At 39.7% G+C, this 22542-nt stretch overlaps 1 protein-coding gene across 3 annotated transcripts in view; it reads right to left on the reverse strand.

The window, feature by feature from the left end:
• Positions 1–1247: 1247 nt before the first annotated feature.
• The window catches only part of TPD52L1 (TPD52 like 1), a 98017-nt gene continuing 76722 nt past the window's right edge, over positions 1248–22542 (reverse strand). For 2 of the 3 annotated variants that reach the window (XM_068551245.1, XM_068551244.1), the window contains exons 4-8: positions 15453–15554; positions 11379–11393; positions 9716–9754; positions 6555–6615; positions 1248–1889 (exon numbers count right to left, since the gene is read on the reverse strand). In XM_068551245.1, the coding sequence (XP_068407346.1) occupies positions 1761–1889; positions 6555–6615; positions 9716–9754; positions 11379–11393; positions 15453–15554 (346 nt within the window). In that variant the 3' untranslated portion in view covers positions 1248–1760. The remainder of the gene's footprint in view (positions 1890–6554; positions 6616–9715; positions 9755–11378; positions 11394–15452; positions 15555–22542) is intronic. The other variant, XM_068551246.1, reaches the window with a different exon arrangement.

Below are 22542 nucleotides of genomic sequence, written 5' to 3' on the forward strand. Positions count from 1 at the left end.
AGCCAAAAAAAATTAAATAAATAAAATAAACAGATAAATTATATTTTATTTTATTTTATTTTAGCTTTGAGGCATTAACACTAATTTTCTTGATTATTTTTCTACCTAATTTTAATACTGTGTTTTCAGACTGTAGGGTTGAGACTATTGTGCGCAGAAATGGGTTGGTGAATGAAAATATGTTTATAGCAACATAACTGCATTTTCTAATACAATGCAGCGTGCTGAATGCAATCAAAAAGAAGGTGGCAGTGAGTTTACGTACAAAAGGTGACCAGGCAACTGCAGATTGGTCACAGAGAGACCGAGGACACGCTGCAGCAGGGGGTGAGCAACACAGTCACAAGCCAGCTGGACAGGGTTTGGCTCCAACCAGCAGGCTGGGAGGATAAATTAGGGAGAATGCCAGCGCTCCTACTGGCAGGGCTCCTTTGTCCACTCTGGTTCAAGTTTATAGCCCCACACCTATTGCTCCTGAGGTTTCAGGCCTCAGAGATTATGTGGCCCTGAACCAGTTCGATTTTCAGTTAGGTGTACGGATTGTCCTGCTCCATTAACTTCAATGGAAATTTTTAGGTTGGTCTTATTTCACTATTTACATATATCCACTTCTATTTAATAATAAGTTAAAAAATGAACAATGAACATACTATCTATATTATGTATATTATATATTACTTATATATAATATATAGTTATATATATTGCTTATTTAAATTGTGAATTTTTAGTTGGTAGGTCTATTCTACATTCTACAGTGTATATTAAAAAAATGTAGCTATAGGGTGCTACTAACAACAAATGCTACCTTCTACCTAATAACAAATGTATGTTCCCACTTAGAAGAAAAAAGAAGCATATGATGTGGAAGGTAAACAGTACTGCAGAAATCTGATTGTACTGATTGATGCTTTTTTCATTCTTGTGAGCAATTTGCAAACTGGAAACAGTTGCAGAGCTCTGCTTCTCCCATTTTCGAGCAATTCCCTTTTCAGCTATCTCTTGCCTACTTAACTCAGTAGTTACCAAGTTAACTACTACTCTAGGTAGATTAGAGAGAATTTTAGAATCGTAGATTGTTTCAGCATCCTAAGGTGTCTGAGGTTATAATTACTTACATATCCTCTCTCATATTTTCCAAATTAGCAGAAGTTGATTTAAAATAGCATCTGCAGAATTATACCTACCACCTTTCAAGGTCATCAGCAGAACTGAAACGTAAAGAAATTAAGAATTCAAAGTCGTCATTAAAATCAATTATTTTAATTGCTTAAATAAACATAAGGAATTAAAGTAGGCGAGGGAGATAGGAAGCAGTTTGATGAAATTCTCAGTGTCATCCCATTCACTGCTAGAGACGGTCAGAAAGAGCTCCATCCTGTGGACAGAACTGAAAGGAGGCACTGAGCCTTCAAAGACATGCACTTCGTACAGGAGTCCAAGCAAAAATCAAAGCAAATAATTGATAGCTACATGTTTGGAAAATATGTTGAATTACACAAAAAACAAGGGTCGTGACCAACTGTGTACCTGCTGAAGCCGACATTTTAAAAGATGACAATCTATGAATACTAAAGTGTGATGGTCATGTGGTCCATCAACACAAATTCAAGTGGAAATCATTTAATTAAACTTTCAGGAGAAGGCATTTGAAGAACAAGGTCAAGGCCTGGGTCTTCCAGTGGGATTCTGGTCTTCAAATCCGGATGCGCGCGGGCAGGGCAGGGTCCCTGGAGGCGGCTGCGGGCGCGGGCGGGGCCCTAGCACTGCAGCTCCTCCCCCTCGGCCCGCCGGGGACCGCCGGCCGAGCTCTGCGCGCTGGCTTGGGCCGTGGAGCTCAGCACCTCCTCGAAGCTGCCTCCGCCGTGGTTCGTCCCGCCTACTTTCGTCTGAAACGGGTTGAGACGCACACATGCAGTTATTTCGTTATTTCTGTAATTTTAAAAATAAGATCGATTGCTTTCAAGTTCACAAATATACTTGTTTTCTTGAAGGGGGATGCAAAGGATGTAGAGAAGTTAGTTTCCTTTAGCAGGGGGCTAGGATATCATTCATATTTGGGTTCTGCGACTGGACTCGAAACTTTAATTTGTACAGATTTAGCGACTCTCTCTTTGTCTCTTCTACATCTAAAATTCTCAGTCCCTTCAGGGGCATATGTAGATCTGTGGATTTGCACCATCTACTCACTCACCCAGAGAACCGATTTAATCAAATGGAATTGGATATTAGATAAATTCCCCCAATCTCACAAATGTGTGAACCCCTTTTAGTGACTCCAGCTTGAGTTTTCCATTTGGGATTTAGTAAGGCAATCTGGATTTCTGAAAATTGTCTCTTGAAAAGCAGAGCGGCTCAATGGAACATGATTTCTGGTTTCTAATACTTGGAGAGTTGGAGATGAATCATGGCTTAAGCACTGCTCCTCTCACGTCTTTCCAGGCAGTTGTCTTTATAGGAGGAATATACCTGAAAATGCAAAGTTATGATGCTTTACGAGGCTCTCTTTTTGTGTACTTGTTATTGGCTAATAAGAATATAGTCAGGAAGAAATCAATTTATAGTTAAGAAATATGGTTAAGTATTTTGAAAAATTCCTTATTATAAGGTCTCTCAAAAGAATATTTAATGGTCCAAAATGCTTAATGCAAGTCTTGTTAATGGCCGCATCGGCCTTCCTTTAACCATTAACAATTTGGAAAAATACTTTGAAGAAAAGAAAGGTATAGAATAGAAGATGTTGCTCTTCCCAAAATGCTGCCTACACCTCACTGTCACTTATGATCACTCACAAGGACATAAACCACACTGGGAAATGTACCTGCCAATTGCCTGGCCTGCCCTTTTAAAACCTTAACCAGGATTTAAAAGCAGTTCAGTCATTGCAAATCACACACAAACTTTTCTCCCATTGTCACTAAAATCCCTCTCTGCCTCTGTAAATTCAGTTACTAAGTTGAATTTTTCCACTCTGCTTGAGATTGGAAAACTCATTCTGGAAAGTGACAGATTATAAATATTTTAGGCTTGGGAACCGCATCGTCTCTGTCACAAATACTCAAATCAGCCATTGTAGAAAGCAGCCAAGATAATACATAAGTGAATGAGCATGGCTGTGTTCCATAAAGGCTGTGTGAATGGACAGTGAAATGTGAATTTCGTGTAATTTAATTTTCAAATCACAAAATATTGTTCTTCCTTTGATTTTTTTTTTAACCATTAAAAAAAAAGTGAAAACCATTCTTAGCATACAGACCGCTCAAAAATAGGCAACCAGCTGAATCTGGCCCATAAACCTTAGTTTGCAGACCTCAGGGACAGAGCACTGATTCCTCCTCCACTCTGTGTTATCTTAGCACTGGGAAGAAGCAGGGGGTTGGTTTCAACCATCTGATTGTTCACTATGGTTATTTCTTTTCTGAGAGAGGCAAGATTAATTCAAAGTAATTAACTCTATTAATAGTTCCCATCCTCCTCTTTAGTCGCATTCTCTTTAGCAATAGAAGTCACACACAGTGTTGAAATCAGGTGAATACCAAGTACTGATGTTTTCTTCTGGGCTTTGTTTTGTTCTTCTCTTCTAGTTCTTGATTTCTCAAATCAAAAGAGAAAAATAAAGAAGGAGGAAACCACTTGGAAATAAAGCAGTTTGGCCAAGAAAAGAGTGGACTAAAGGGGTTTCCTAACCATGTGGGTTGAATAACCACACACTACAATACTTTAGCCAAGGACCTGCTTAAGCAGAGATGTGAACAATAAGCTTCTCCCGCACCCTTCCCTTCAAAATGGTTTTTCATCCAAGAAGTTGTCACTGTGTCCCCAACATTATAATTGCTCTTTGCAAAAAAATTTTATTTGAATTACTGAACTGGGCTTCCTGATCTTTCATAATAAAAATATCCGGTTGAAAGGACACAAAGAAACAATAAGTATATCTTACCTTTTTTTCTGGTTTTAATTCAGGCCACACAATGTGCTCACCAAAAAGTAGGGGCACTAAAAATATGTTCTGCTTGACATGGGTGCAGAACGGTCGGAGGGGATGTAGTTGCTCATGATTCACTGGAACATGGTAGAACAATCCAAATATGGTTTCATAGGAGCTGATTCTGGGTCTGTTTTCTGTTTGCTTGTTTCAGATGAAATAGAAATTGTGCTTATTGAGTGTACAGGTGACACCAGCCAAGATGTCAAGTAATACATTGATGTATTACAAGGATGTAGGCAGAAAGGACTAAATTTTATATGATTTTGATGAATTGGCAAGTTTTTCATGGAAAATCAAACTATCTACACAATTGGGTATAAAATAAGAACGATCCATTGGGTGCAAATGCCAGATGGTGTGACAGACAGTGTGAGAAGATGGCAGGAACGGACCTCGCTTCACAGCAGAACACTATTTCTAATAGAACACAAATATGAACACGATTCCCTTTAAGTGGTGTTTGAAAAATCAAGCTTAAAGCAGGATGTGTGAGTGGAAATACAGCATATAGACCTGCAAGGAATTTCACTCATCTGTACTGATTCATGAGTCATTCCCTCAGCAGGAAATGACCTCAGGATTGAAAAGTTACAGAAGTTTTGGAGAAGATTCAGAACACAAAAGAAAACTATGCAGAAAATAAACTATACACAGAAGGTTTAAACATCTATTGTTTAGTCTGGAGGGAAAAAAAGGAATGAGAACTTTGTAATTATTGAGGAAGTGGGAGGTTTGACACACAGCATGATTATTAGCTATTCTCCCGTTGCCTGTGTGGGCAGAGAAAGAGAAACTAGGCATTGGGTGTGACCCAGGCGGTGGGTGGGCTGTGAGTCTTGTTAAACCCATGGACAGTCATGCAGACATAGAATCTGCTGTCAGGGGGTCTTGACACAGGCTAGTATCCAGATGGCTGAGTTAGTTTTGTGCATGTCTGAGGAAGGCAGCAGGCTCTGTACCTTCCATCCAGATGCGGTGAGAAAAGTGAGAGGCTGACAGTGTGGATTAGACACTTAAATCATGTATGAACTGTGAGCTAACCAGAGTTTCCTAAAAGCAAATGAAAACAGGTTGTTCTTTATTCTTCTTTTGCTTCTTCATACCTCCTTCTTCTAAAGGAAACCTAAAAAGTACAACTTCTCCTATGTCAGAACTTGACAACAGAATCTATCCTTCTTGGATTGTCTAAGGCTGAGAACCGAATGTTGAGAAATTAACTCCTGGGGTTTTTGGAATCTTTTGTTTTGAAACTAGATATTCTGGCATGAGAAATGTCTGTGACACTGCAGGTCTCTACCCATAAAAAGTTTTTCCTACAAACAGCGGCAATTTAATGGCTTCTCCGGGTCCCTAAACACTCAATAAACGATAATGTTGACAGGCAGAGCAGTAAAACTGCGTAACTAGAGACTGGTGGTAAATGAAATCAATGAAAGCATGGTAAATGTTGAGTAATAATTTCATTCTTGAGCCTTAAACACCTTATCACAGGTCTGGAAAAGAGAAGACTATGTGAAAGCCTCTTCTAAGGGGAAAGACCCTCCAGGTCAAAATCAGTAAGAGCATCTAAGACCTCGACTAAGGAATAACTTATACCCTCACAGACTCTCATCTGCCAGCACATGTGAGGGTCGGATGATTCAGAAGCAGCTGGGTAATCAGCACGAGCCTATATGTGCTTTTGATCTGATTAAAGCTCACACATATTCTTAATTTTCCCAGTAATAGGGAAATACAGAAATGGATTGTATGTAAAATAGTGATAATGATATCAAGATGTAATTAAGTTTAGGTGGTATCTTTAAAAAATCTTAGTAGTATCAATGACTTTTCGTGTTTTAAACGTTCTGTACATTTAGGACTAGACTGATTTTACTTTTGCTCTTTTATCCTCTGTACATTAACTTACCTATGCTCAAACAATAAATTCAATGAATTTTTTTGTTAGCACCTACTATAGAACAGGCATATTTTCAGTTTATACCCAGGGAACAAATGCACTATTACAAAATAATGCATTTTGTGATTCAGCTTTATTTTCCCTCCATGATACCCATGCTGTGCTGTGCTCAGTACGTGAGTGGGGTAGGCAAGTGGTGTTGATGGGCGGTGGATGGCAGGATAGCACATGGAGCCAAGTTCATTTCTACTGGTCCATGTCCAAACCAGAGGAGCTCTGAGCTGTTATTGAACTTTCACTTACACTCTAATTTCAGAGTTCACAGATCCTTTGTCCTATCCACAGTCATCTGTCACATATCTGCTTCTTGGGGGATAGCATTAAGAGTTCTAACCAGTGAACAGATCAACACAAATCCCAATTCGCTTTCATGAACAGTTCACTTCTGAATGATTCATTTATATAAACAACTTGGTATGGCTACAGTAACACTATTCAATATTGGTTTTCTTTATAGATTTATATGTGAAGAAAAGTGACTCTGTGCACCGCTGCCTTCTTGGCTGCATCAAATGCTGGTGGCCCCGCCTTTGGAGCCAACGGCAGCAACGACTGAGCTGTCCTGATTCAATGAACCCAGCGACACAAAATTCACTTCATCTGTACCTTAAGGCTTGTGACAGTTGTCTCAACCCTCTCCTCAAATGATTTGAAAGTAGGAGAATTCCTAAAATAACAAAAAAAGAGAGGTCAGCTCTGAAGACCTAGCTGTCTTAGCAATCGTGCTGTGCTGCCTAGTTTCTGCTCTTAATTGCAAACATCTCCTCTGCACCAGAGCTAGTTGCCGGCTTGCCACCTACACCAACCATGTTTTAAAATTTATTTCACTTCTGCTAGGTTAGATCCAGAAACCATAACCCGACATGGAATTTTTCTAAGTAAAATAGATAACTATAGAATATATAATATAGCATTTGGCAAGGATACAACTGTAATAATTCCATGGTGCACCGTAAATCATTTCCAGCGAGTCAAAGGAGTGATAGCTTAATTTTTCATTTACTAATTAATTGTTTCTATCATAACACTCTTTTTCCCAGCTCAGTTATTTTATAACCAATAGAAAGTCTATCTGAAGAACGTCACATTAGAGTTTTCCCACTTGGAATTTTAAAAGCCATTTATCTTAGTGAATGTGAGACAAGACAGAAATAGCTAAAGGAAAAAAAAAGTTCAGATGTTTTCAAACTTTAAAGTTTTAAAACTAAGCATTTTCTCAACATCCAGGAAGCAGTGTTTCTGAAAGTCAGTGCGTTCATTATTTTAGGTTGAAATATACTCACTACTTGTTTAATGCTTGATCAACATGGTGCTATTAGCACGTGTTATATTTCCTCCCAAAGAAGATACACTTACTTGTTCTTACCAGACAGACCCTTTGCTGTCTATCGACAATTTATTTGTGACTCATTCATTGTGTTAAATAATCTACATACCATCTTGTAACTTTAAGATTTAGATCTTTCATTTGGTGCTTTTTGGTTTCCTATACTGGATTTGGCCACGTGACATTATGACTTAATGACATCATTACCATTAAAAATGATATCACCAAGTCCAACTAAGGAAACAGGAACTGAATTAAAAATGTGTCTTAAATCTTGTGTTCATGTTGGCTTTCAGCAACAACTGCCATCATTTTCAGGTCAAAAAATTCAACTGAATGTTACTACACTTGATAAGCCACTTGCTATTCTCTCTTGAGTGCAGAAGAAATAAAATAAGAGGAATGGCCTAAAGAAACTTCATAAGGGCGAATGGTTATAAAACACGGGCTTCATTGTATGGTGTGGGCTGTAGCATGGCTCTAATACTATCAAGAGGAAACTAATGTAGAGGATATGTTTTTGAATGAATTTGGCTTCATCAGGGGTTGTCTCCCAAGACTCTGATGCTCCGGATGGTCACAAATGCATTTGCATCCAGGCTGTATGAAGTAACAGTGGTGAGTTCAGAGGGCCCAAGCATGGCGTCACACCTTGTATATGACTCAAGCATGAGTTGAATTCCTGTGAGTAACCCTCCACCGTACCCGTCTCATGATGAAATATTAGTGAAATTACATAAGAATGATTCAAAAGTGTACACTTATTAGCACTTTACTTCCACTGCATGTTTTATTTGGCCAAGCTGGTCACATGACTAAATACCTGTCATCCATCAGTTGCACAGGACCACAGTGGGCAGACAGTTCAGCCTAATGGTTCACGGTTTATGTTAGTTGAGGAAAATCTTTTTTTTTTTTTTTTTTTTTTAAGTTAATTTCAGGCAAGCTCAAGAGGAATACATTTGACCCATAAGTCACTATAAGTCACTAGATGGATTCCTGGTTCGCAGAGGAAAGTCATATTAATTTTTTTTTTCAAGACTTTTTTGGACACCCAGACTTAAAATTTAACAAGTAAAGAAGCTCAGAGCTGCAGGCTGCACTGCTCAATTCTGGTGTTCTTATTCTAGGGGGAGCAAGTCATTCAAATATGCACTAAGCCATCTTGAATCTATGCTCTCTACTTACCACCAAATTAGGGAAATCAAATGCTGTGGTTAAACTTCCAAAGTAACCACATAACACCAGTGTAGAAGAGACATCATCAGATATAATAAAACAGACATTCCCCTAATCAAATTACACTAGAGTGCATGCTGGGGAATAGGGAGAAACTATTTATTCAGATTTAATCATGTCATGTACAACTACAAACTTGTAACACTGCAAATAACCCTGGAAAGAATTTGGCTTCGGTGGGCTCAAACTATTTAGAGTAACTGAACTCCCTCTAGAATGTATTCACACCACAGTATATAATATAAAGCACGAAGAAGAGGCACAGTTCTGACTGAAGTGAGGAAGGGTCCCAGAGACTAGATCCCCTCCCACTGAGCCCCAACCAGGGCAGCCCAAGGGAGCACTAGGGCTCCTGGAAGCACCAAGGGAAGAGCAGTAAATCTGGTTCTAGCCTCTTATTTTTAAACATGATGAAACTGCTATCACTTAGGTGACCTTCCCAAGGCTGCCAAGTTCACCCCTAGCAGAACTGGGCTACAGCCAACACCTTCCGATTCCCAATCTAACATTCATTCCTCTATACTCATTACTATTATTTTGATTTTATCTGATTGTATCACTAAGTCACGCCAACTGGAAGCGAGAGGAACATCTTTCTCAGGAGTTTTCATCTCACCAGTAATTTTAATGACATTTTTATTGTTCAACAGACTCTGTGCCTTAATACATCCCTTAAAAAGTCCTAATGGTATCCGTTCTAGAACTGCAGCCCTCTTTGGCTCCTACCTTTTCATTTAAACTTTCTCCGAGCCTTGCATTTAATTCTGTGGGAGTAAAAGCATTTCCACCTTTAGCGAGTGTGCTTGGAACGTTCCAGGCCCTGTACTGCGTGCTTTACACAGGTTACACATCTCGCAACAGCCATGTGAGGTAGGTCTTATTTATTCCAGTACACCAGTAAGAGAATAGAGAGAGAGAGAGAGAGAGAGAGAGAGAGGTGAATAACTTGTCTCAGGTCACACAAATCGAGAGTGGCTGGAGTTAAACCAGTGGGTCTGGTCACTAGCCCAAGCCCAGTACACCTACAATGCTTCTACAGGATTGTCAGCCTTTTTTCCTGAGGGCCGTCAGAAAAGAGCATAAGATAGGTCATGGCATTTCCCTTTATACAAAGAAGGAAACAACCCCACAAGGTCTCAATAAAATAACACTTCGTACACATTCTGCATTGATATTATGTAAACTAATTTACACAGCTCACCTCATAGCAGGCATACTTATGGAATGGCGAATGGAGTGGCTTCAGGGCAAAAGCAGATTAAAGGGGGAAAGAAAGAAAGAAAGAAAAAAGAAGATAGCACAATATAAGTACATGAGAAACTCCCTATTCACGGTTTCAAAACAGCAATGTCAACTATTTGAAGTGCCCCCCGCACACCCCACCAAGATGAGATTTGTTGTTTGTTGGGTAGGATGGGCCACAGTCACTTCCAAAGGGATAAGGAGACCAGGTGGCCCATGGCTGCATATTATTTCACTTCCTGCAGGTTCCCTGTAGGCCAGGGAGGACAGGAGGAGACTGTCTGGTTTGCCCCAGGTCAGCCCAACAGCCGGTGGACATGCTCTCCTGGCCCAGCTCCCTTCTCCTGTTCAGGAGGACGGTAAGGGGCAAGGGGCCGTGCCCAGCACACAGAGCCAGGCAGCTAAAAGCTAATCATTCCATTGTAGGGAAGCACTCCAGAGGACTGTATGTCGTTAACGTGAGTCAACCAAGGAAACACATGCCAGGTAAACGCAATTCACACAGTCCAACATGGTGGCAGGGCTTCTGCATCCATCCCAGGACATCCGGTACAAAGACCAGAACTTTTCTGAGAACTCTTAAGATGATCAGCCTTCTCACCCTGTTGCTCCTACAGCGGCTAACTCGTCTTCCCTCTGATGGACTGCCTGTTATTTCTATGTGGGTTCCACTCGGAAATCAGGCTGCAGGAAGGGAGGAAGCAAAATGGGGTCCATGTTCCTAGGCTAGCATGCCCTCACCCAATTTCCACCACAGTCCCGGCCTTTTCTTCTCCCAGGACGCTAACAGGTAGGGGATCAGACTCATCACCTTCCCCAACAAGATCCACTGAGGTCATCAGTAGGGGCGGCACTTTACTAGAACTCAGAAAGAAAAGGACAAAGAAGTGCAGTGGATACTTACGGTCTTACCCTAGACACTCCATTTAGAAATCATAGGCAAATATTTCCTCATAAGTTACATTTAAAAAAGAATTACTAAAAGAACTTCATCAGCATTATAAATTATTCGTCTCTTTAAATACAGGTAGTTTTCTTAAGAAAATAATTTTTTTTAAGGTATGTAATAAGGTTCTACCAAAAAGGAGGCTTAATTCAGAGACCTGGGACTGACAGTTGCACACTTGCTAACATCTGAGCTCTTCCGGTGGCCTTTCTCCTCTTCAACTTCAGAAGGTACAGAAAGTTGAAGGTAAATCCTCTGCCTAAGTCACAGTTACTAGGAATTCAGAAAAACACGACGATCTAGAGGAAAAAACTCCTGTTTCTCGACTTCACTCTCTGAAAGTTTCGTAAACATACGCCAACTCGCAATTGCCACTTTCCTCTTCTTCTCTGCATTCTAAGGACCTCTGCCAGGGTAAGAAGGCATGATGCAGAAAGAGATTCCTGAGGGATGGCTCAGCAAGTGAAAGTCGTGTAAATGATTCAGAAGTGAGATACGCAGGGGCTGAAGGAGATTCAAATGCATTAGGTGCCCCCTATACTCTGTAACTCTCCCTGGTGGTGAACACTCTTTCAGGAACAGAGACGTGGTCTTTGGCTGAAGCGCACGCACAGTGGGGCTCTGGGGAGGAAGGGAGCTGCTCGGCAGCCGGCAGGGCCCTGGGGGCAGCGCTTACCCGATGGAGTGAGACCTGCAGCCGCAGCAGCACAGGAGAGAAGAACAGGAGCAGGGTTAGTACATCAGGACGCAAGGAAGCGGCCTCGCTGCCCGCCGTCCCCTCTTTCAAGAGCCCCAAGGAAAAGATGAGGGGGCCCCATTTGTTACTCTTCTTGAGTACACTGACTTTTTAATGTCTTCACAATTACTTTACCAACCTATGGTACGTGTGCTTCTCACTATTTTTCTCATGGATATATAGAGGTGGCTGGATGCTCTAATAAAGTTACATGCCTCCTCCAAAGATATCCTCTCCACTAGATCACACGCAGTTTGAACAGATTCACCAAGAAGTCCCAAGAAGATGGCAACATTATTAATATAAAAGTGATTCTAATAGCTTGCGTTTCTTCAGAGTGCTTTCATAAATGTGACCTTATTTTACCTTCAGAGAAAACAGTCTAGTTAGGTAGCTATTAACCACGTTACCTGACAGGTGGAGAAGGAGGCAGAGCAATTCCGTGACCAGGCTAAGGGGCCTTCGCTTAGTGGCAATCGGGAGAAAACGAGAAGCTTAGCTCAGGAAATATTATTTATTTTTATAAAACATCTAAATTAAATCCTAACATAGCGCTTTTCATCCAGTTATTAAAAGGCCCAAATTCTAGGTTTTCAAAACCTGTAAGCATTAACTTTTAATTATTTTAAAGAAAAACTGAGAGGGGATTCCCTGGAGGTCCAGTGGTTAGGACTCTGAGCTCTCACTGCCAAGGGCCCGAGTTCGATCCCTGTTCGGGGAACTAGGATCCCATAAGCCTCGCGGTGCAGCCAACAACAACAACAAAAACCAAAAAAAAAAAAAAAAACCCCACAAAACTGAGAGGTACTGTTTTTCTTCTCAGGTATCTGAATTTTTCTGGCAATCTTTTTGAAGAAGTTCAGAAATTTGTTCCCAGAATTCACAAAAGAACTTTATGGTATAGCTAACAAAATATAAAATAATATGATACTTTCAAACTGAAAAGGGGTTCAAAGTAAAATGCCTGTGATAAAATTTTAAAATTTCCCCACTATCATTTTATAAATTGGCAAATTAATGTGAACGAAAAATTTAAAACTTACTAATACTAATTGTTCTCTTTTGAGAATCGTTATTATATTAAACTTAAGTACTTTTCAAATATGACTTTTACATATATTACTTGTTCTAGTATAAAAGTAACAATTCTTTGTAAAACTTTTTGCTTTCGCAGGAAGTTATCCTCATTTATTTCAAATGTTAGATATCATAGTTTGAGAAAAATATAGGCCTGAAAATATAGGTCTACAAAATATTACAGGCCCATATTTGAATGTGGACTACATTTCCCAATATTTTTAGCCACAGTTTTTAATGGAAGTTTTGTATCCTCTACACAGAGCAATAGTTAATGAAAAGTTTGGAACTCCTGGGAAACAGGTTATCCATTATGCTAAAACAAAGCCACACTGAAACAGGAGGAAAGGCAGTCAACACAACCTTGATATTATGCCCAGTTCACGTAGGAACATGAGTATGTCAACATGCTGCACGTGTGAAACACGGTCTTCGTTCTTTACAACTTATGAAACACACTGCACTCCTGTTCACCGACTCTCCCTAATTTCCGTCCTGTGGGGTCACCTTGTAACTGAGACAGTCACTTAGTAAAGGTAAAAACTGGCATTTATTGAGTGTTTAATACATAGCAGGCTCTCTTTTGCTACTTGTATATAAACTGAAGACGTTGTTACTCTTTTCCCCATTTATAACTGAGAACAGCCACAGATTCCTAGACGCCACCCAAGACCTACTGAGGTGCAATCTTGGAGAGAGAGGTGAAATCTGAGAATATGCATTTATCAAGCTTCAGAGGTGTCTGTAAGGTCTGCTACCGTTATAGAAACACTATTCTAGTTGGCAGTATTATGCCACTGAATCCCAGTGTTCAAGTGAAAGGTTTCAACTAAGTATGTGGAGAACAAACTTTATAAACATGACAAAATATATTTTCTTGGATATAACTGGTGATAAGGTCTTTCCTGTTTTAAGGAATTATTTAATTAGTTTAGATAAATGTTTTAATGCCATTGAAATGACTGCAAATTTTTATATAATAAAGTTAGGGTTAATTCATAATCCAGAATATTTACCGTTCATCACACACTGCCTCTGAAGAATTTTAACTGCTTTTTGTTATTGCTTTATTAGCAAAAATGAAGATAAAGCAATGTACTCAGATTCATGCACATGTACTTACTTAACTCTAGCCTCATGAATGCCAAGTTGTTAAGATGATGCATGAATATTGGGAACAATCCAGTAATTTTTGACGTCAAAAAATAACTTAAACACAAAGATATAAATATTTGCCTCTAGGTATCAAAGCTGCAGGGTAACAAAGAAAGCAATAGTTTAAGAATCCAGTAAAATAATACACACATATTTTTTAAAAAGAAGAAATATAAAATGTACTTGAGAGGTTTTTAAAAAGTAAATTTGATTTCTAGAGAGAAAAATGACATTGATTTATAAAGAAAAATCTCCTAAGCATATCAGCCAAATTCAAAATAAACTATGATAGGTACTTAAACAAGCAAAAAAATGAGAGTAACAACTCTATGTAAGATAGCTTCCTAGTACATAATATGAAAAATAAAAATGGTCAATACTACATTGTTTTTCTGGTGCCTGTAGTGAGGTCATTTGGTTCTCAGTTCAAAATCTTGATATTCACCCTAATTTTATATAACAAATACTGAAAATAACCAAAATGAGCAAAGGGACTGGTTTAAAAATTTTGCTACAGCTATGCACTGGAAGATAATACAGCTATTAAAAATGAAGATGTAGGGGGCTTCCCTGGTGGCGCAGTGGTTGGGAGTCTGCCTGCCGGTGCAGGGGACATGGGTTCGAGCCCTGGTCTGGGAAGATCCCACATGCCGCGGAGCGGCTGGGCCCGTGGGCCACGATTGCTGAGCCTGCGCGTCTGGAGCCTGTGCTCCGCAACGAGAGGGGCCGCCACGGTGAGAGGCCCGCGCACCGCGATGAAGGGTGGCCCCCGCTTGCCGCAACTGGAGGGGGCCCTCACACAGAAACGAAGACCCAACACAGCCATAAAATAAATTAATTAATTAATTAACTAAAAGAAAAAAGAAAAAAAACGCAACAGTCTTAAAAAAAAAAAAAAAAAAAAAAAATGAAGATGTAAGGACTTCCCTGGTGGTGTTGTGGTTTGGAGTCCGCCTGCCAATGCAGGGGACATGGGTTCGATCCCTGCTCCGGGAGGATCCCACGTGCTGCGGAGCAACTGGGCCCATGAGCCACAACTACTGAGCCTTTGAGCCTCGAGCCCACGCTCTGCAGCGGGAGAGGCCACCGCAATGAGAAACCTGAGCACCGGAACGAGAAGTGGCCCCTGCTCTCCGCAACTAGAGAAGGCCTGCGCACAGTAACGAAGACCCAATGCAGACAAAAATAAATAAATAAATAATTTTTTAAAAAATGAAGATGTAATAGACATTTATTAACATATTCACAATATATTGCTAAAGAAAGAATACTACCAGGAGCACACACTATATGGTACATTTTTAGAATAAGAGAATAAATATCTATGCATTTAGCATAGAAAAAATACATGTACTAGTTGGAATATATACAAAAACGTAACCAAGAATACTTTATCAGAGAATATTCCACTGAAGGCATATTTTAATTTATTGTTTAAATTACAGTGATTAAAATTCAGTGTGTGCTGCATTCTTTTGAAATCTCTCCTTATTACTGGTGATTAAAGGCACCCTCTATCTTCTATTTCTACTAGGTCGGGTCCTAGTGGAAAAGGCATCTCTGGGACCAGGCCCACTAAGCTGACCTTCAGGCAGAAAATGTCCCAATATAAAAATGTATCTCAGTCACCAATACTATCAGCCACATAAAATTTTAATCCAACTTAAAAAAAAAGAATGTGTTAGGAAGACCAGTTGAGATAGATATATATATCTCTAATGCTCCCCTTCTCTCGGAAAGCCAAAGGCTTAGCCCCATTCCCGTGGTTCTTTCCCACAGTACCTCATGTCTCCAAACTTCTTGCTGATGGCCGTCCCAACGTTGCTGAAAGCTGCAGTTGCCTTCTGCCCTGCGTGACTCAGAGTTTCATGTGTTTTCTTGTAGCTAGAAATAAAACAAAAAATAAAACAGAGAAAGATAATAATAATATCATGATTTCCCATAAAACATTCATCGTACTTCTCTCTCCTGACTTGGAAAATTCCCTTTCCAAGACAGACTTAGGAAGATGATCCACAGAAGTAATTGTTTCTATTCATTGTTTGGGGAGGATGGGTTGGTGGCCGCTCATCAGAGGGAAACTCAGACCATTAAATCTGAATTCAGGACAAATATACATATATAAGTCCAGATCTGAATGTGCAGATCTTTAATCACAAATAGTGGAACTGCTCTGAGAGTAGAGAGTTATTCTTAAAGAGATGTATTAACTCTAAGAAGTGACGACGAAAGCTCTAGCCATCGACGGTAACACAAATTAGAAAATGTATATTTCAAAGGGAAATTTAAGCTTTTACTGCTTATGTGGGTAAAAGGAACCATAAAATGGCAAAATAGAACTAGTTACTTAATTTTCGAATACTTAGAGCTGGGAATAAGAAGGGTGCATAATCTTAAGATAATATAGTTACTTTTTTCAAAACAGTTTTAGGAATATAGTACTGCAATGATCTGTTCACAAGCCTATGTCCCCACAAGGCTGACTCCCTGAGGGCAAGGAAGCCATTCATCTTTGTGTCCCCAGTATGTGGCAGAGGGATACAGGGGAAACTTAATAAATACTAGAGGAATGAATCAATGATCAAAGAGCTCCTCTGTGGCTGTGAACTGGGAGTCATGGCAGTAAGAACAATGCAGTGTGATGGATTATAGAGAGAGAATGGACGGACTTGACAGGAGGTTATAAGTGACAAATGGAACAAGACGAAAAAATTGGCTTAAGGTTTTGAGCATGGCGACAGGAAAGGCAGTGGTTTATCCACTGGGCTAGGAAATTTCTAAGCGTTAATTAATAAAGTAGAAAACAAAAGGCACCTAACCTGAGGGAATAAAAAGAAATCAGCCGAAAGTTTCGTATACCATTTCACAGTATATGTAAGTCAAGTCATTATGCTATACAGCTTAAACTTATACAGTGCTGTATGTATTATACTTAATTTAATATATCTCAATAAAACTGAAACAAACCAAACCAAAAAATTTTCAACTGATTTTTAAAAAATAAACTAATTCTTTTTTTTTAACATCTTTATTGGAGTATAATTGCTTTACAATGGTTAGTTTCTGCTTTATAACAAAGTGAATCAGCTCTACATAAACATATATCCCCATATCTCCTCCCTCTTGTGTCTCCCTCCCACCCTCCCTATCCCACCCCTCTAGGTGGTCACAAAGCACCGAGCTGATCTCCCTGTGCTATGCAGCTGCTATGTGGCTGCTTCCCACTATAAACTAATTCTTATAATGCACATACCATCTTCTTCCAATATATGCTGCTCCCAGGTAAGTTCCCCCAAAGCTCCTTGCTTAGCCTAGAACACTTGCATGCATATGGTACAGCTAAGAAGACTATGTCCTGTGAAATTCACTGTGTAGGAACTTCCGTCGTCCCTCCCACCCTTCCACCTCCCACAAATCGTCCGGCCCTAAATATACTAACAGACTCTACACAAATGCTTTAAAACATGCTCCTTGGTCTTCCTTGGGACTGAAATCACTTTATTAACATGGTATTCTATTATTCTTTTTTTGTTAGCAGGAAGGAATGAGTCTGATATTATCAGCACCATATGTTATTTATTTACACAATGCCTGTTTTTCAGGAAGTGTAAAAATCAAGTATTATCTAGATGATAAAACCAAACCAAATATTCATTTACTAAACAGACATTTTCTAGGGAATAGGGAAAGACCTACAGGAATAAGGGTCAAAGCAGAATTTGGTGAACGGGAGGTAATTTGTGTCTCTGGGGAGAGGTATGTGATTAGGGGAGGTGGACCCCAGACGGCTCTGGGTCAAGCAGCAAATGAGAAGTGGGAAGATGAAAGAAAGGAACAGCTTTTAGAATGTTTGCTTAATTTTGTTCTCTGCCAAGTTACAAAAATATCAGTTATTCAAATTACAACTTTCTTTTTACATTTTACTATAGGATGTTAGGTTTTAATTATGGCAGGAGAATATTTTTGATCATGTGAAATCATGGAATTGCAGGCAGATTACACATAAAATAAAATATTAATCTCTAACTTCTTATTAGTGATAAGGCAGTTAATATAGCACTAAATGTGGACCAGAAATAAAAATCTCAATCATTATTACAAGAATTCAGGAGGTGTGATCTTGAAATGGCACATGCTGAGAATTCTTCAGAAGAAACATGCTACTAAACAGGTTCCCAAAGCAGTGTCCTGGCGCTTGGATTAACTAGGCATAGAGACAGCCTTTAAAACAAAGATTTAAAGGTAGTAGTTTTAGCCTTAAAAACAAAAGGATTTATTTACAAGTAAACAAAGAAAAATGTGGAATGCTATTCCAGTTATATTTTTAGGATGCTGACAAAAAGTAGTAACCCGGCCATGAAATCAGATCTATAGAGGGAACTCCCTGGCGGTCCAGTGGCTATGATTCTGTGCTTTGACTGCCGACGGCATGGGTTCGATCCCTGGTTGGGGAACTAAGATCCCACAAGCTGCACAGCATGGCCCAAAAAAACCCCAAAAATCAGATCTATGGAAAATGGCCTGTAAAACATGAAATCCATACATGATGGAAGTTAGGAAGACACTATATTATACACAGATGAAACATGGTCTTGCACTATGGGCTGGAATTCAGAATTAGGCTCAATTCTAATTAGCAAGGAAAACTTTTCCCTATGCAAAAGTTTCTCAGGCATATTGGTGAGGAAATAGAGTAATCCATTAAATAACCCAAAGAGGAGACTTTGTATCTTTTCCCTTCTACTCCTTTCACACTCCATAGCCAACCCATCAAGAGACCCTGCTAGTTCAACCTTCCAAATAGATCTAGAATCTGTCTACTGTCTCACCACCTCTACTGGTCTCTGCCTTAGTTCAATTCACCGTCATCACTCACCTGGGGTCTTGGCCAAGTGAGTGTCAGAGGAACAGAGTTGGGTTCTGGGGGGAAATGGGCACAGAAGAGGGAATCGAGGAAGGCCAAGAGAAGACAGTCAATCGGGTATCCACCCAGTACTGCCTCTGTAAGGCCTGAAAGGTGACTCAAGGGAAAAGTAAAAAATTACTCTGCCACACTGTGGTCTTTGCATGAGGTTGGGACTGGGTACCACTTAGAGAATTCCTTCTTGTGTTGGTCCTGCATTTCTTTCAGGAATTTCTTGCAATTAAAGCAAATATTTAATTTACTTGTAAACTTTCCACATAGTTGAACTTTTATATATTTGAGAATGCTTTGAATTTTGAGGTAAGAAGTGACTTTTGAACACTTTGTGTGTGTGTGTGTGAGAGACATTCTAAATTTAATGTCTTCGTTTAAAAATAGCTAGTCAGGGAGAAGTACAGATAGCCCGCCGCATCTGTGCGTTCTGCATCTGCGCATTCAACCAACCACAGATGGAAAATATTCAGGAAAAAAATTCCAGGAAGTTCTAAAAAGCAAAACTTGAATTTGCCATCTGTGGGTAACTATTTCCATAGCATTTATACTGTATTTAGATCTATTTACACTGCATTAGGTTTTATAAGTAATCTAGAGATGATTTCATGCATATGGGAGGATGCGTATAGGTCATATGCAAATACTACACCATTTTACATAAGGGACTTGAGCATCCATGGATTTTGGTATCTGCATGGGTCCTGGGACAAACCGCCCGCAGATACCTAGGGGTGACTCTACATATAGTAAGCAATAAGTGTTAGCACATTATGTTTTAAACACACTTCTGTATCAAAATGTGAGACAGGTGTTTACAGGCATCTGACTACTTTAGTGAGGTATTAGGGACATTTAAGTCCTCACCATGAAAAATGCATCTCTCTACCTATGTGAAATTTCAAAGTTAAAATTCAAACATATGGATAGCTCAATGGAGTGTTAAAGATTTTAGGAACTGTTAACTCTTTATTTCTGGGAATTATAAAATGTTAAATCTGAAAGGCACTAGAGCCCGATCCGTTAAGACTACAGATGATGAAACTGAGGCCCAGAAGAGCTGAGTGACCCTTTAATGACAGAGGTAGGGTTAGAGTAGGCAGTGTGCCTGTCTTCCATCAGAGTGTCTTGTTGCCTAGGAGATGACAAGGGTGAACTAGATCAACTCCAGTGTTTGTGGAGAGAAATAATAATACTATATTTCGAGAAATTTTAAGATACACATTTTCTACCCACACTTTTAGACCCCTTCCCCTAGGCTAACCACCACATTTCTTGAAAACAATTAGTAGTCCTTATATACATTACTTAGAGATCAATAATTGAGGACAAGAGATTTCTAGGGGTTAGGCAATGAGAGAGGGTTATACATGGGGAAGTGAGCTCCACGAACAAAATAACTAGGGACTCCATTAGAAATAGGTCAGCAGGCTCAGAGCATTTAAAAGCTCCAAGGAGCACCACGCACATTACAGCCTAAGTGAAGGGTCCCTCTGGAGTTGTGCACTGCACAGACCCTGTACCTTATAGTGCATCCTAATTGGGCTTGATCTTAAAACTGAATAAGTAATATACATCCTCATCCAGAGGCTAGGAGCCTGTGTCTTGAAAAAATGCTCTTCTGTCAGGCCACAGATAACCCCAAAGGAAGTCGGTGTATTTGCATTCTACTCCCTTTATTGTGCCATGAAATTCTGTACATAGTTTGTACTATTAATACTGAAAACTGTTTTTTCAACTCTATCACACAAAATTATGTTCAACAGTATTCAAATAATGAAAAACAATTTAAATACTAACATTCTGATTGACTTGACAACCTTATAATTTAAATGGAAGTGGTATTTAGCATTTTACATTACTAGCATCTCTTATTTTAAGCTAAATATAAATTATACCATTGCTGAGTTCCATAATTGATAGAGCGGACAACTAACACATTTTTCTTAAATAAAAATCAAGTGTTAAGATATCCTCAGGGACTTCCCTGGTGGCGCAGCGGTTAAGAATCCGCCTGACAATGCAGGGGACACGGGCTCGAGCCCTGGTCTGGGAAGATCCCACATGGCGCGGAGCAGCTAAGCCCGTGCGCCACAACTACTGGGCCTGTGCCCTAGAGCCTGCGAGCCACAACTACTGGGCCTGTGTGCCACAACTACTGAAGCCTGCGCGCCTAGAGCCCATGCTCCGCCACAAGAGAAGCCACCGCAATGAGAAGCCCGCGCACCGCAAGGAAGAATAGCCCTCGCTCGCCGCAAGTAGAGAAAGCCCACGTGCAGCAACGAAGACCCAACGCAGCCAAAAATAAATAAATAAATAAATAAATAAATAAATTTATTAAAAAGAAAAAATATATCCTCAGGTTGCTGTCAATTGTGCACTGGGAGGCAAGAAAATTGGGAGTATTTACTTCAAGAAGTCTGTGTTGGGTGCCTCTCCTCAGGGTTCCCATAATCCCCTCTGCACAGCTCTTTGCAAACATCCTCCCAATGTGCTGCAATTACGGTTTTTAAACCTCTCTCTGGGACTCGCCTGAAATTCCTGAGGGCAGAACCACGTCTTGTTGATCATCACTGTATCCCCAGTGCCTGAATCAACTAGAGCAAGAGTCACATGAGTTTCCTCTGGACTCTGGAGGCTGGGATGCCCCAGCTTCAGCTACAGGTGCAGAGTCAGGACTTGGCAGTGTGAAGTTTCTAACTCTGGAGAAGAGCCACAGTGATCTTAAGGTGAGTGAGGGCAATTCTTCCTTGCATGCTCTAAAGCAATCCAGCAAACAGTAGCTTTGGAGGAACTGCACTTTCCAACAAGGCTCGAATATGGTCCAGTGTTGAACATTTCTTTGGCAAAAGTTTAACTGTGATAAGCAAATGGCAGCTCACATTTATTAAGCACTTTGTATGCATTAACTTATTGAAGATGCATTTTGTTTGCTTGTTTTGAGTACAAGTAATCTTCCTCTTTTCCAATGAAAGTCAACAGAAAAATAGGCTTTACTTTTCAGAGATTCAGTTTGGCTGGAATGGATAGCTTCCCCCCATCCAGCTTTACTGAGGTATAACTGACAAAACAAAATTGTGAGATATTGGATTTGATATACATATACACTGTGAAAGGACTCTTTTCCATCTAGTAAATTAACATATCCATCACCTCACATACATATATGTATGTGTGTGTGTGTGTGTGTGTGTAGATGAGAACATTTAAGTTCTACTCTCTTAGCAAATTTCAATTATACAATACAGTGTTACCAACTGTAGTCATGATATTGTACATTAGATCCTCAGACCTTATTCATCTTATAACTGAAAGTATGTATTCTTACCAACCTCTCCCTATTTCACCCATATGCCCACCTCTAGCAACCACCCTTGAACTCTGTTTCCAAGAGTTTGATTTTTTTTTAGATTCCACATTTAAGTGATACCATGCAGTATCTGTCCTTCTCTGACTTACTTCACTTAGCATAATGCTCTCAAGGTCCATCCATGTTGTTGCAAACAGCAGGATTTCCTTCTTTCTCATGGCTGAATAATATTCCATTGCATTCGTGTGTGTGTGTGTGTGTGTGTGTGTACACATCTTTAAGGAATGGGTAGCATTTAACTGCTAGAACAGGTGAGCTGTTTGGCCAGCACACCGACAAGGGGCTCTTCAGTAGTGTGGGGTAACGTTCTCTGCAAGCCAAATAAAAGGCATTCTGCTGACTTTTCATGCAGATTCCTCTTCATGTCTTAACAGATTTGAAAGTCAGTGTTAATAATCAAAAGGAGAAAGCGTGTCATCTTCTAACATGTTCTGACTTAAAGCATTTTTCTACATACGGATAGAAGAAAAAATTTTAAATTCAACAGTCTTTTTACAAAAAGATATAGTCCAAATCTGTTTTCTATTATGGAATTTAAAAGAGAGCATTACCTGAACAGTTGCATATGCAGCATTTCACCAAAGACA

Source organism: Eschrichtius robustus, chromosome 9, assembly GCF_028021215.1.
Source record: "Eschrichtius robustus isolate mEscRob2 chromosome 9, mEscRob2.pri, whole genome shotgun sequence".
Classification (NCBI taxonomy): domain Eukaryota; kingdom Metazoa; phylum Chordata; class Mammalia; order Artiodactyla; family Eschrichtiidae; genus Eschrichtius; species Eschrichtius robustus.